The sequence below is a fragment of the Lonchura striata genome, chromosome 10, assembly GCF_046129695.1.
Source record: "Lonchura striata isolate bLonStr1 chromosome 10, bLonStr1.mat, whole genome shotgun sequence".
Classification (NCBI taxonomy): domain Eukaryota; kingdom Metazoa; phylum Chordata; class Aves; order Passeriformes; family Estrildidae; genus Lonchura; species Lonchura striata.
Genome location: NC_134612.1, coordinates 22,534,478 through 22,550,379, shown reverse-complemented (window position 1 = coordinate 22,550,379; position 15,902 = coordinate 22,534,478). Strand labels below are relative to the sequence as shown.

At 41.3% G+C, this 15,902-nt stretch overlaps 1 protein-coding gene across 1 annotated transcript in view; it reads left to right on the top strand.

Annotated features, from left to right (window-relative positions):
- FNDC3B (fibronectin type III domain containing 3B) overlaps positions 1-15,902 on the top strand; it is a 188,074-nt gene that overhangs the window by 42,392 nt on the left and 129,780 nt on the right. Inside the window, exon 3 of the mRNA XM_021548251.2 lies at positions 2,282-2,357. Coding sequence (XP_021403926.1) covers positions 2,282-2,357 — 76 coding nt within the window. The remainder of the gene's footprint in view (positions 1-2,281; positions 2,358-15,902) is intronic.

Here is a 15,902-nt window from a genome sequence, read left to right as displayed (position 1 = left end):
GACTGGGGCTGGCTTGCAGCCTTTGGGAAGGGATCATGCCTGAGGAGCATGGTTGCTCTCCCATGTCTGAGGCCACTTGTGTTTCATGTCCTCCCTTTGTGCCCAGCCCTTGCCCCACTGTTGACCCACGTCAGTCACACCTTGGCTATTCCTGTTTGCTCTTGATATTGCTGCCTTCCCCCAGCAGCAGCCTGTAAATGTTTTCTTGGGCCTCAAAGGTGGCTGATTTGGGCATCTGTCAATAAGGAGTTATTTCCATATCTATAACATTTTAATAGAAGTTACTGTATATAAATCCCAGGCTCTGGATATGGGTACAAAGCTGTGTGGCTACTGCTCTATAGGAAACAAATTTCTTACTGTAACAATTTGTTTGTCTTTAAACCTCGTGTAATTAGGCAAGGATGCTGCTGCTTCATTTTGACCATCAAAAGGAACTGCTGTGATTGGGAATATCACCTTTTTTTAAAGCAGAACCCCAAGGAACTGTTGTTAAGGGACAGCTGTGGGTGTGCTGATGTGGACATTTGTGCTGGTGATGGAGTCCTGGGACAGGAATTTTTAAAACTTCTGATAACTCTGGGTAGGCACGTGCATTGGGTAGGAAGAGGAATCTAACTGTCCTGCTTTAGGGAAAGGATGGAGCTTTACATGCACAGGGCATCAGTCTTAGGTAGAGTATTTTTTGAAGAGCTGAACCAAGTTCTTCCAAAGTTGTAAAGGTGTGCAAGGGCTTCTGGTTTCTGTTAATCCAGTTTGTTAGTAAATAACCAGCTTTGGGGCTGTCGGTTTAGACACGTAATGCAAACGAGCTGATGAAATATTTCTTGATTCTTGGCCTCATCGAGTTCTGGTTTCTTGTTTATTGGTTGTTTTGGGTTTTTTTTATTAAGCTCGATGACATTGCTTTGCTCTGCACATCTTTTGACCCGCTGCCCATGTCCTGTGGTGGATAATTCACGCCTATTCATAGCAGAAGAGCACTTAAATGCTGTCACTTAAATGTTGATTGTTCGGAGATTAGGGATGGAATGGCTTTGTGCCTTTTATCTTTTCTGAACCATTTATTGCTCTCTGTATGCTGGATCAGATCCACCCTGATCAGTGCTCCCTGAGAAATGATTGTTCCAGACAACATAATGACTTTCATATGTCATTTTCTGATTTCCAGCTTGAGCTTTAAAAATGTTGGTGGAATAATGGGTTTCTGTAGGATTACTGTAATTCAAAAGGTCATCTAGGTAATAATTATCTTATGCACTTGGCTTAAGGAATTCAGAAGCACAACATGCATTCAAATTCTCTTTGCAGATTGAATGATTGAGATTTGCATGCAGATGTCCCAGAATATAAAGACTAGACCTAAATCTAAAGAGAGCTTTACAAAAAAATAGGAGATTATAATTTTGGTACAAATTGAAAATTTAATTTATTTCTCGATTGAACTTCTGACAAAGCAGTTAGCAGAAGTGTGTTTAAAGTATTTCACTGAAAGTTTCACGAGCAGCAAGGTGGGATAAATGATCTCTAGTTCCCAGTGAAACTGTCCATTTAAGAAAGGATTCTAAATCATAGGTTTTAAACCCATTGTTTCAAATACCTGGAAATTAAGATAATACAACATACTATGAACTGGATATATTTTGGTGCTTCCCAGTCCTTGTGTTATCATCTGCAGTATTCAGCAATGGGAGACTGGGATAATAGTTTTATTATTAAAAGAAATATATTTGTTAATAAATACTTTATTACTGGTTCTGTGTGCACCTCTTGAACTGTGTGTGTGCCTACAGGTTTTGCTTAGCTGAGACTTGTTATGTGCAAGACTGAAATACAGGTTTTTGAAAACATAATGGATCAACTCCCCACAGCAAAACCTTTTATTTCTGTGAACTTGAAATCTCATTATGGGTTGGTGCTGCATGTTGGAGTTTATGTACTCTCTGTTCTCATGTGCTAGTGGTCTGAAGATTTATGTCCTTACCTACCAGCATTTGGCCTAGTTAAACACACTCTCAAGATTTTGGTGTGGAACTCAAAGCCATAATTCTCACCTGTGTGTAATTCAGTTATATCTTCATTTCAGCTCTTAAAATGTAGGTGAGTTTTAGATCTCTGCCTGCTCCTGGAATCTGGGGCCCATGGGTGTGATTATGTCAGTCTGTGCTCTCCCTGCTTCCCCACCCCTTTCAGAAAAGGGATAGCACAGTTACTGTTTTGGGGAGATTGTCATTTTTGGAGCTCTCAGGATACAAATGTTTATTTATTTTTCTTTCTGCAGGTCTTTTTGGTTCAAGTTAATCCAGGTGAAACCTTTACAATAAGGGCTGAGGATGGAACCCTCCAGTGCATCCAAGGTAAGAGGATGCACAAACATATGGATGAGCATTGCTTTGCTTCATGGAACACCTGTTGTGTCCTCTCTCCAAAAACATGATTTGCAGCTCTGAGAATGCACTGAAGTTCTGGGGAGAGAGAACTTGCAGACGTGGCTGCTCTCTGTATTCTAGGAGCTCAGTATCTCAGAATGAGTCATGCATTTCTTGGAAGTCCAGGAGGATTTCTTTCTTCTGTTATTTATTTATTTATCAGTCCCATCTTGCGGCCTCCTTGCATCTTTTCTGTGACACCCCCTCCATTTAAGCAGTGGAGGAGTGGGTGGTTCTTGCTTGGAGTTCCATCCCCATGGAAATGATGAATTAATAGCTGTTTGAGATAGATGTTACAGAAGCTTCCCTGAGCACCATCCAGGGTTATTTGGTCTTGATGAGCAATAATAACAGCAATTTAAAGCTGCTTGTTGAGATTTATAGCCAGCATGCTGTGTGGTAAGGAATTGGTCCATGTGGCAATTAACAGAGGAATAAAGCTGGCTACTCCTTTTATTTAAGAAGAATGCTTTATTCTGGCTTAGTACAGGAAAGATTTCCATTACAAATATAATTATGACCCCATTTATTTATAATTTTGTTCATGCTCAAAGTGGTGTTCAGACAGTGTATTTAAATGAATGCAACTTGAAACCTCATGGTTCTGTATTCCCAGCAATTTAATGTGTTTGTGCCAATGGGACTTGTTTGGTACTCATCAGCAGTCTTTCATAAAATTGATTTAGAATTTCTAGCATAAGATTGTCTCCTTTTATTTGCTATAGCTGCAGTATTGACTGCCAAGGCTCATGTATATTTGTATCTTTCAGTTTGGCCTGAAAACTTTTAATAGTCTTTTCAAGCTAAAGCTTCTCATCCTACTTTTTTCTAAAATATCTTTATTGCTGAATTAAGTACGTGATGCAAACACAGGAAAGCACCTGACTGTGGTGGGGTGTGCTTTTTTTTCTTTTGGTAAAGCTGCTCTTAACCATGTAGTTGTGGAACTTAATAGTGCTCTACTGCAGAAGATCTGTTGTAATCAGCCTGAAAATATAGTAAGATTTGGATATGTGACAGTTCTGGGTTTTGCTCTGAGGTTATTCTAGAAGACAGGCTTATGTTGTGTGCAGTGTTTTTGGAAATTATACACCCCTTGCTCCACAAAAGTTAGTGTCTTTTTTCCCTCCTGTTACAGGGTTTTTGGTATGTTTAAAGGTTATGGAGTGTTTGGTGTGTTTAAAGGTGAATGTATTTCCTATACATAGGGCAGCACTCAGACAATAATGATGCATTTTCCAATGCTCCCACATTGCACTATGATTAGCAGGATAAGGAATAATTTTAGCACTATGTTAAGGCAGCATGAAAGTCTCTTTTTGGGCAGTGCCTCTCGGCTGGTAGCTCCCTGTGGAATAGATGATTCTTGCTTTTTCCTTACTGCCACGTATTCAGGCTTATGACATAAGATGTGCTGCTGAATATTCAGAGTGTGAAGGATGGCTTTATTACAAATTGGGTGACTCTCCTGAATTCAGGGAGTGAACACTGTTAATAAAAACTTGAGATGTCAGGCTCGTAACATTGAATTCTTCAGGATACACAAAAGCTCTTCCCAAGTGATCATTCTGCAGGGACAGATAACTTTGCATATGTAGAATATTTTTTTTTCTTTTAAATTTTGCATATGGCTTTTTGAGCAGTATGAAATCTTCAGGTTGTGCTCTTGGAACCAGTTCTGGAAACCCTGTGAGCCCCACTTTGTGTCCAGAACCCTGTTTGGCTCCACAGCTGTGGTCTCTCTGTATGTGCTTTAGAGGACTGAGGCAAAAACAACAGAGAAGATGACTAAGTGAATCTTCATTTGTCTTACCCAGGCTGGAAGAAAGACACTTCTTTGAATAAAACCTCTGTGAAATATCCTCTGTTTTAAACACCCTGAAGTGTAATTAGCCACTAATTGAGTAATCACTGTTTTAAGCCAGAAAGAACAGATGCACGTTTGAATGTTTCTGACGTTTTGGAGTGGTGGAGGAATCTCAAATACAAAAAGAAAGCAAAGCAAAAAAATCCCAAAAAAACACCCAAAACCTTAATAATAAAAAACAGGAATAAGTATGTATTTGTAACTGAGAATGCACGGTGTTTTGTTTTTTTTTAAATATAGTTGAAGATGAGTTGTTTAAGACAATGATTGATAAGCCCTGTAGATCATAGTGTGGGCCTGGATTAGGCAGCTCTTGGAAATGATGGTGGCTGGGAGAAATTCAGCTGGTCAGTGGGCATGGAGAAGGTCTGTGGTTTCCTTGAGAAGACATTTAAAGAGAAAATAAATAAAAAAACCTGCAATAAATCTGGTCTTCCAGAGGAGTCCAGCCCTTGAGTGCACAGTCCACGTGGTGAGTTGTTTAGGGAAGCATCTGCACAGTTCCAGGTGCTCTCAGCAGGAGTTGTGTTGTTGTCTGACTTCCTCAGGATTTGCATTCTCCATCCCATGTGGTAGAAGAGATGCTGTGCTATGTGACTTTAGTAGCCTTCATAACAACAGCCAAAAAAAGGAGTAAGGAAAAGTGATGTTGGGGATTAATTGAGATTAGTTTTTTAATAGTTGCTAGAAGCTGAATTGAGACATGAGTTTGCCTGTGTGGATGGGAGGCACATGGTGCTGCCCAGCTGGGCTGGGCAACACCCCAGGGCTTGCTGGATATTGGGTCTGGCCACCTGGCCTGTGGGATGAAGGGGAAACATAAAGCACATCCTTTATTCATGTGTGATTCCATGGCCAGTCTTTGTTCCTTTTGGTCCATCTGGGTGTTAATGACAAATCACTGGTGTGCTTCCTTTGGGATTTCCCTGCTCACACCCAGAAGGAGCTTGGGGCTCTGAGTGCAAAGCTGCCTCTGGGTGGTTCAGAGGAGGCTGCTTCAGGATCTTCGTTCAGTGGCTTTGAAGATGGAACATGTGTATGTGCTCTGTCATCAGTCTTCTAAAAGCTGCTCTTTATATAAAGTTTGACAGGTATTAAATACTTCATAAATGTGTCAATACTTCATTTCCTTTTCACATATTCCCTTTTTATTTGTCAGAAACTCAGGACTTGACTATTGCTAGCTCTGCAAGAAAAGGACAAGGGTAGGGCATATCCTCAGCCATGTCTTTACTCAGCTGTTAACTGTGGACCTTGTATTTCCTTTGTATGAAAGATTGCTTCTAGCTAGTGCTGTGTGGAAACCACAATAAATGAAATATGGAGCAGGGTGAGAGCCTGGATTTGGTAACTACAGAATGGAATTGAAACAGACCTCTGAATTTAAAAAAAAATCATTCAGCTTTCTAAATTTCAGAATAAATAGCTCTCACATGAATCTGACATGTTCAGGAAACTCACGTTTCCCTAGTGGCTGATTAAAGACAAGTTTTTTAGCCAATATCTTAAGATCTTTGGTAGGAACTTTTGTTGCTGCCTGAGAGTTTTGTCATTCACACTTTAAAAATTGACTGTTTGTGCATAGTTTGGGGCAGTGAAACTGTACTTGAGAATCTGTTCAGAGCCTTTCCCTCCTGGAAGGCAATAATGCCAAGCTGTCACACCCACTGTGGTAGGAATAACATGGGCAGAATGATTATTCTGGTGCCACTTGAACTTGCTTGTCACCCACATGTTGAAAATATATATGTACAGAGTATGCAGGTATCCACTGATCATGCAGAACTGCCCAGTTATTGCTAAATGTCCTTTTTATTGCCATCCATGTAAATGGTCCTCAAGCTGGATCTCATTTTCTGCCACAAACCAAACTGAATTTCCTGTAAGCATGTAAAGCTGCAAAAAGCCTGTAACAAGGTAGAAGAAAAGCAGCTGACGGAATAAAAAATGGAATTCCTGGTAAATTCTGCCTAACCCATGCTACTGGAAATACTCTCTTGAAACTCATTTCTAGTCTTTGTCTTGTATGCCAGTACAAGGTTTGGAATAGTGAAGAATAGAATTTGCTTGAAAAGAAAACAACTATGGTAAAGGGTTAAAAATTCTGCTTTAATTCTGGCTGGAGCAGAGGGAATTCACCCTTGCATTGGGTGAGCAAGGCTCTGCATTAAACTGACTCTTGTGATTTATTCAAGGACAAGGTACAGATGTGCAATGGCATGGAGGGAGTGTAGTTATGTTGGAGCATAAATATCTGCTGCAGACAAGGACCTAAATTGCTTTTGGGTGGTTGTATTTTGAAATGAAAACAGGATAAAAGCATAGTCAGTTTACTAATACTGATATTTGTTTCAAGTGATGTTTTCAAGTGTTTTGCCATTGAGGCTTGAAGTCTTTGCTTCTTATTTTGTAAAACAAAGAATGCAAGAATTAAATTTTAGTGCTGCTTTGTCTGTGGCTCTAAAAGTGAGTAACTCGAGAAAAAGACCAGAAGTATGCAAAAAATTTAGCAGTGGCTCCTAAAATGAAAGATTTCCTGGAATTATTACTCCCTTAATTTGGTGGGTGGGTGTGGTTTGGTGTGGTAGTGCAAAGGAATGGATAATATTAAAGGCTTAACAGCTGTGTATTTGTATAGGAAGAGTGTGTGTCAGTGAAATAAGGCTGTTAGTACAGTCCAAGCAAACCAAAGTGTGTATTTTTTTTTTCCCCTTTATGTTATGAGGTTGGAAATGAGGAAGTGAGTCAGTTTCTAGCAGGGGAGGAAAGAGATGAAAATAGATGGGACAGTGTGTGAGCAGGTGAGTGGTACCTGTGGAGTGTTACTGGGTGGGGACAGAGGCCCCAGGATGAGAGTGGTGATGGGAACAGATGGATCACAGAATCCCAGAATGATTTGGGTTTGAAGGGGCCTTAAAGATCATCTCATTCTAACCCCCCTGCCATGGGCACTTCCACTATCCCAGGCTGCTCCAAGCCCTGTCCAACCTGGCTTTGGACACTTCCAGGGATGGAGCAGCCACAGCTTCTCTCAACAACCTGTTTTAGTCTGTTAACATCTTCACAGTAAAGAATTTCTTCTCTTACCTAATGTAAACCTGCCTTCTTTTTGACTAAAGCCTTGTCCTGTCACTCCATAACTTTCTCCAAAGTCCCTCTCTAGATCTTTTTGAGCCCTTTAGGCACTGGGAGGGGTTCTAAGGTCTCCTTCTCCAGGCTGAAGAGCTCCACTCTCAGCCTGTCTCCATAGCAGCCTTCCCAGCATCTTCCTGGCCCTCCTCTGGACTCTATCCAACAGTTCCACCTTCTTTTCTTGCTGGGGAACCCAGAGCTGGATACAGTACTCTGGATGAGGTCTCAGGAGAGCAGAGTAGAGAGGAAGCATCACCTCCCTTGATGTGCTGATCCCACTTCTTTGGACGTTGCAGCAGAGGCTGGGGAGGAGAGAAGCCTGAGGAGACAGGAGAGAAAGGCTCAGGTAGCTGGCTGTGTTCCAGTGCTGCCAGCTCACCTGCTGCATCAGGAGCTGGGAGCACCTGCTCCATCATTCTGCAGGGGCAAATGTTGGATTTTTCATCAGTGGTGAAACCACCTGGCGTGGTTTCACTCTGAGATGAAAGAACAGCAGCACCTGAAGTCATGCTGCTTTGAGAGGCTTGAGAAGGCTGGAGATACTTTAATAAAGAGCAGCTGGTGAAATCTGCAGGTGGAAGGTTCTTTGGGCCCTCCAGGGCGGGCACTGCCTGTGTGCTGGCGAGATCCAGAGGCTGGAGCAGGAGTCCCTTTGGTTCAGTACCTGCTGCTATCCAGAGCATCACCTGAATTAGCAGAATTTGGCCCTTGGTTACATTTAAAGAAATAACTTTGTGACTGTGTTCTAAGTATGCTGCAAAGCACTGCATTGATCAAAACGTTGAATTTGTCAGAGCAGAAAGCAACATTGTCCTTTCTCACCTGTATCTGCTGCTGGTTGGGATCTGCTGTGGTCAGGCAGACTCCTGGGGAAAGGTCTGGGGCACATCTGCCAGGGTGCATGGCAGCAGGACAGGATGGATGTGCTTGGCTGTGGCAGGGAGGGAGGGGTCAAATGCTGGGTGAGCTCTGGTTCTGTTCCTCCTTGTTTCTGCAAAGTGTTTCAGCTCTTTCCATCTACGTGCTGGTGGGCAGGCTGGTTACACGGGATGGAAAACTCCTGTAGGAAATGCAATTTCAGTTCAGACTGTTTTGGTCATTAGGGCTTGCAGCAGAGCAGTCTGTGGTGGTGTTTTACAGCATAGCTCTTGGTATTAAATAGCTTTTGTTTACACTTTGTTTATTAAGCTTTGGCTCTGTTTCTTTCTGTTTACCAGCAAGGGCCCTTTTCACCCTATTAAGTTTTAAAGCATAACTCTTACTCCTCATTTACATCACTTTACTTTGACTCCTGGTACTTGGTGTCTAGATTTAGTGTTTGATGGAAAAGCCAGGCCCGCAATACCCATTGCTTTCCTGTAGCACAAACAAGTTTTTGATTTAAAGTTCTTTCTGTTAATGGACAAATGAGGAAATAGCTGCATAAACATCTTCCAGAGTAAAGCTGAGGTTGAGAATAACTGGGAAGAATCCTGTGTCAGTGTCTTACCAGCCTTTGTATTGACCAAAATACTTTTTTAATAGATATAACAGAGTCAGTATTATCCTTTAGAGGCATTGTCACCATCTCCTGGGTTTGGTCACTTGAGTGTTTCAGCAAACTCAGCTCTGTGGCACAGGCATGTCCCCAGGCTGGGGATCAGCTGTTCCTTTCCTGTTGGGATGTTATCCATGGTGCACTCCATAGCTATAAACCACCAGCTGTTAATCATATAATCATAACAGACACTGTTAATTTATTTTCACATTGTTGCCCAGCTAGAAAATACCAGAATTTGCAGAGGAGCCTTTCATCCTCTGTGATATTTCTGATGTTTTTGGTGTCTGCCAAGGTAGAATCTTTGCCCTTTCAGTGTTTGGTCACTTTAGAAAACTGTGGTCCCAGTGATGTATCCTTTATTCCTTTCATGTGCAATAAACAACTTTAAGGCTTTCATATCTTTGTGAGCCATGTGTTGAAATCTAAGAGAGGGCAGAGAGCTGCTAACCTGGAGCAGGTTTTTCCCATGTCATTGTCAGTGAGATCACACCACCATTCCCCGTTCATCTCATGGTTTTATTTCTTTAGCACACCACAATCAAGTATAGGAAGCCATGCAAGAAGCCAAGAGTAAACAATGGGACGCTTTGTTTACTGTGTGAATAATCTTAGCTTCTCCATTTTAAATCCGATAATGCTAAGAATAATTATGGAAATTTATTTTGCATGTGTGTGATTAAATCTTGAACCAGATGCACCTGCACTTGTAGCTTTGCTGGGTGGAATATCTGGTTCTTTACAGTTGGTAACTGTTATTTGTTATAGTTCCCCCGACACGAGACAAAAGGAAAAAGAATCTTGGCATGTAATTAAATTTTAATTTGGTTTAATCTTTCCAAATCCTAAATTGTGACTGTTTTATAGTACACTGAGAGAAATGGACAGCGATACAGCTAAGGCTGTGGAAATATTTTGGAAATTCTATGAAATGTGGAAACGAAGGATTTCTTGAGACCCTTGCTGATGGTCTGTGGCCACCTGTGCTGGAGGGATGGCCAGAGGCTCTCCCAGCCCTGCAGCCTGGTCCCTGGGAAGCTGCTGGGATGGGACCTGGTAGGCAGGGCTGTGTCCTGCTGACGTGGCCTCAGGGCACAGCAGCCCTGGAGGAGGAGAAGGGCAGGGGCTGAGAAATAAATTAAAACTTGAACCATTCTGGTTTGTACATATGTAAAAACCAATCATCCTGCTTCCCAGCAGAACAGCACCCAAATGAGCAGAGATGCAGTTCTTGAAGCTTGTCCTTTGCTAAAATGGAGATATTTTTGTGTATTTGTTGGAATGCTTAAGAATCTGCTGCTGGGAAATGTGTTGATCTCTAGAATTAGGACAGCAGACTTTAAAGACAACAGTTGGAACATACGGTCTGGGCTATAATTTCAGACTTTTTTTGGGTTTGTGAATATGCACGACTTGTGTTTGGGGTTTGTGTCTGTCCTTATTTCCCTTGTGTGCGTGTAAAAAAAAAAAAAAAAAAAAAAAAACACAAAAAACATGTGTCTGATATAATCAGGAATTGTGGTACATCCAAGGGCCCTTGGGAAGGCTGTCTTGTACCAGCATACTATTAATTTTTATGTTTCCCAATATCTCTGGATCTCAAGGTGCAGGGAAGCTCTGAGAGTGTGGGTAAATTCAGGAATGCTGAAGTTCTGTCAGCCCTGCTGAATGCAGTTAATCCTCTGAGTATGGACCTAGTGCATTCCAGTAGTGGTGGCAGGATTTTCAAGTCCAAGATCCACAGGCTACAGACATTGCAAACCCATTAGTCACTGCTTTTAGTCTTTTTACAGTGTATTAGTGCAGCTATAGTTCTGAATTAGTAAGGTGGTTGTAGTCAACTTTCTTAATCTGAAGTAATTATATTTATTGGCCAGAAAATCATTATATTATTCCATTATCCTTATTAAATTCCTTTACTCCTCATCACAGGAATATATTGAGTTTGCCATGCTTTTTATTCTTCAATGTCTGCAATTCTGGTTCATGTTTGTTGTTCATGGAGGAGATGTGGATTAGGGATGGGGATGAAGCACGTTGTAACTTAGAGTCTTTGCAGAGCTTTTAGTATTATGCTTTTCATTTTTAATTTTGAAACAAATCTCAACTTGGATAAGCGATAATAATGAATTGACTTTAAATGATAAAGAATGTAAATTAGGTTGTTGTTTTTCTTAAATTTTAAATTGCACTTATTCCCGACATAAAAAAAAAAATAGTGTAGTGGTTGTTGAAAGCTGTATTGAATCAGCTGTTGATTCTGCTGTTATCAGGTTTCTGGGTCTGGGTAGCTTTCACTCTAACAGTCAAACCCCTTCGATATTTAGATACAATTTGTGTGATCATATCTTTAAGAGTCTTATTTGTTCCTTCTGCACCAGTGTTTTCTTGTGGTCGCTGCCATAGGGTGGATTCTGTGCCTGTGACATCAACAGCTCATTTTGTGTGTCGTGAATATTTCCATTAATAGAGGTTTGAAGAATAGATGATATTACAGAAATAAATTGCTGAGTCAGCTTTGTAATGAGAGCATCACTGGCTTCAAAACAAAAAAGGAAAGGAAGAAGCCCACTCAGCCACTTGCATAACTTGTGAACTTGCATAACTGTGGACAACCTCAAAGTGTTTAGACTGCCATCCAGTTGTGCCAGTAATAGTTGTAATATATATAAGTAGTATATATAAGTAAATCTAGAATCTGACTTAATATTCCAAATTATTTAGGACAAATATCTTAAAAACAAACCTACACTGTGATTTACTCATTTAAGCACCACAAGGCTTAATTTTGATTGTTCCTTTCTTTGTGGGTCAGAGAGCTTCAAATACTACTTAAAAATCAAGCTACTCCTGGAGATGAGTGGGAGTTTTGTTGTTTTTTTTTTCTTTTCAATGTACCAAGTTCTGCCATAATTTGTGTAATTTAATTTTTTATTAATGTACCCCATGTGTTATAATGTAAAGCTGCAGGTTCTGCTTGTGCTTTGTTTATAAGTGGGTTTGATTACTGCTTACAACTTTTGCCTTCTTGATTGTATTGTTAACAACAGTTTTGATGGTGTGTTTTGTGATTTGGTTTGGGTTTTTTTTCTTGCTCTGTTTTTTGTTTTTTTCCAAAGTTTATTCCTTTTGTTTGCGTTGGAGATGAGATGGGGGAACATTTGAGTGTAGCTTGGTTGCCACAAGGAGTGCCTTGCTCTCTGGCTTGCTGTTAATGTCCTGTCAATATGCCCCATATAGGAGATGTTAAAAATATTTGGTAGCACAGAGCCACATTAACTCGGTGTGTCTGGGAAGAATTACAGATTACTCACCAGCAAGGTTTATTTTTGCTTCTCCTGGCAAGTGATGGGCTGCTGACCCTGCAGGTACGGAAGAAAGAACCTGTGCAGAAACCCTGGTGTTAAGGCTTTGTTAGCCAAGTATGTTTTAATTGTCATATTATAGGAAGGCTTTGGTATTACCAGCACTGGCAAGTAAGAGCTTGCAATTTTTTTTTTTTGTTTGCTCGAAATACTTGGATTTTGTTTTTTTCAACCATACAGCTTTCAAGCAGTTTTATAAGTGATTGTTTGGTTTATAACTATCTGTGTACTATTTATCCAAGCTTCACCTTTTAAGTGGTGTACATGTTAAGCAAGGCTATACTGTATTATTTATAAAAAATCTAGCTTAAAATTCCTAGAAACTCTGGGAGTTTTGGTTGCCCTGCCTGCTGCTGCTGAGGGTGAGGCTCTCCAAATGCCATCTCGGCGAGGTCGCTCCAGATGACCTCTGTGTAACGTAATAAAAGCCTATTTTTGTCTCAGCAGACGATATTATCTCACCATAACATTTTTGAACATTTCTGGCTGGATTGTTCTGAATGTTGGAGCTGTGCCTGCGGAGGGGACTGAAACACAATGCCTGCCATTCTCAATTGTGTGAGCACTTGGGTTTGATGATGGGGCTGTGCTGAGCAGGGTGGGAGTGGGGTATAATTAGGCTCCTCCAGTCCAGTTCCCAGCACCTGTAGCCTTGAGATGTACACTGCCTCAAATATGTTTGATTTCTAAACCAAGTATTTGTGTATGAATGTGTGTGTGTCTGTGTGTATTTGTTCATCTGCTTTTACACAGAATAGGTATCTATGTAGAACTGTAAAAATATACATAAATATTCAAATATATATTTTTTTATTTGTATTTATATATGATAATTTTATCACCTGAAGATGGTTACTCAGCTCTCCAAAGCCATTCCAGCCATGACTCTTCCTCTGAGTGGAACTTTTTCTAATCCTTGGTGCAAGCATGGAAATGGCAAGCAAGTGCCTTGGGTGATTTGCCCACAGGATTTTTACTGAGGCTTCATTAAGGTTACTTAAGTTAGAAGTAATTTGCCTCCCTTGAGGGAAAATTCTGATACTTGGAATGTTTATCAGTCATCTGCAAAACGAAATGAACATAATTGGTGGCTAATTGTTTGCAAGAACCGTGCAACACAATTACGAAGAGTTAAGCTGAAACCAATTGTGTTTATGAAATCTAGCATAAGAAACACTATATTAATCCTGCCTCAATACCAGGAAACGCAATTAGAGTAATTAAGACTATCATATTGTAATTTTCTTGGCGACTCCATGCCTTGGCAGCCGCTTTGCCCTGCCAGGGCTGGAGCGGAGCTCCTGTCGCTGCTCCCTCTGCCAGGAGAGCTCTGGAGTGACTTTGTTTACCCAGTGCTGGGATGCTGCTGCTGCTGCTGCTGGGTGGAAAAAGTGCTGCAGCTGCTGCCTTTGGGTGGCTCAGTGGCACCTTGGCATTTTGCAGGCTCTGCCTGTGCCAGCTGCGAGCCAAGGGTTGGGAGCAAGGTTTGGGATCGGTTCCTCCAGCAGGATTTCACCTCTGGCACTCCTTGGGGTGTGGTTGCTGCCAGTCCTGCCCTGACAGCATGGGCCAAGCTCTGCCACCATCCCTCGTTGCCCTCCATCCCTGGTTGCCCTCCATCCCTGGTTGCCCTCCATCCCTCGTTGCCCACCATCCCCATGCCACCCTGGGGGTGCTGAGCCCTGGGTAGGAGGGGACAGTGCAGGAGTGAGAGGCTGCAATTAGGGCAGAGTAATCAGGGAGATGAGAATTGCAATTAGGCTCTCAGCATTGCGTGCTAGATCACGAGAAGCACGTAAATAAATAGCTTTTTCTGTTGAAATAAACATAGGCATGTTGAACTTGGTATTAGGAGCAGGGATCACAGATATCTCCATGCTGGTAACAATGTGGACCATCACTCTTAAATCAGCTTGAATATACATCACTGATGGATTTGTTGTAGCATGTGCCCTGGTCAGGAAAAAATGAGTATGGTAACATAGTTGTTATTGTTGCAGTTTGTCTGTCACTGCTGTGAATGCACATAATTAAAGGATAATCAGCATAATGCCTACTTTGAGCTCTTCTTAATGGTTTAATTGCTTCTCTGAGTTAAATAAACACTTTATGCTTATTTTACAAATTTTTCCCCAGGGAACTTGTCACATGGAAGTGTACGTGCATGTATTTTTTTTTTTTAACATAAAGAATAATCGGTTATTTAATTAAGCTTCTCCTGAAGTTCTCTTTTGGGATATTCTGTGTTCTTATGAGCTGCTCTGATAATTAATGTGTCAGAATAGGCTGGGTAAGAGAGGCAATGAGTTTGTCAGTGGGAAAATGAACGTGCATATTAATGTTATTATTCCAGAGTCTCTGTGTGCCCATCTTTTATGGGCACAAGTGCCTGTGTACATTTTTCTGTACTTTGTGGAATGCTTTAACAGTTTCAAGGGGCTGTGATGGCTGCAGAGGTTGGTTGAGGACTGTCCCAAGTAAAGTGAGGCTCTGGATACCAACTGGTTTGAAACCTGTGCAGATGTGAGATCTCCCTAGAGATTTCTCTAGGCTAAATAAGAAGTTATCTAATTGTTTTGAACCCTTTTTCCTATTCATTTGTCTTTTTAAAGACACTTTATTGCACTGCATGGCACATTTATCACACGTCCATTGGAACTGCCTGGAGTCTGCAGAAAATTTTACTTGGCTCTTCCTTGTACTGTATAAAAGTCTTTGTGTCTTTTCAAAAGATACCTGCCCCAGAATACTTACAAGGAATTTTCAGTATCTTTTTTTATTACCTGCATTTCTAGATCCTGTCTGCTCAGGCAAGGTACAGCTCACTTTGAGTATTATTGGAATTTGCTCCCTACGAAAGGCCAGAGCAGTGTGCAGCCTGGCTATAGCAGGCTCCTTGGTGAGCTGGTTCAACAGTGACATTATTTAGCACAGGAATTGAATGTTTTCCTGGTAAGTTTGTCAGCCATGGAGTCTTGGTTTACAAAACACTTATGGACACAGTGCAATTACTGCCTAAGGGTTTTTCTTCCTTTCCTTCATACATGGAAATTTAATACATTTCCTTGGAATAGGTTAAACTGCTGAATTGATGAATACACTAAGTTAAGATGGTGTTTAAACAATGTTGTAACTGTGGTGCAGGGCTAGGCTGTGCTCCCTGCCCCGTGATGCTCTGTAAGCACATGCTGCACAGCCTTGCCCTGGTTTGAAGCCCGTGGTGGTGATAAGCACCAGGGTGATGTCTCCAGCGAGGCTGTGGATGTTTCTGCATGGGTTAGGGTTAGGTGCACACCAGGGGTGGTTTTGTTGATGGGTGTAAGGACAAACTGCACACTCTGCTGGCTCTTGGAGCAGTGAGTGGCTTTGGATGAGCATGTGAGCAATGGCAGAGCTCTTAGTGGAGTTTTTCTCCTCCTCTTCACTCCAGTGGCTTCTCTTCAAGTGATGCTTTGTCGCCCTGATTCTTAAAATTTTCTAAAGCCTTCTGAGTTTACATTCTGTTAGAGAACTTTCCCACACATTTTCTATAAACAACATATTCTTTTGCATTCCGTCGTAGGGGTAGAAGA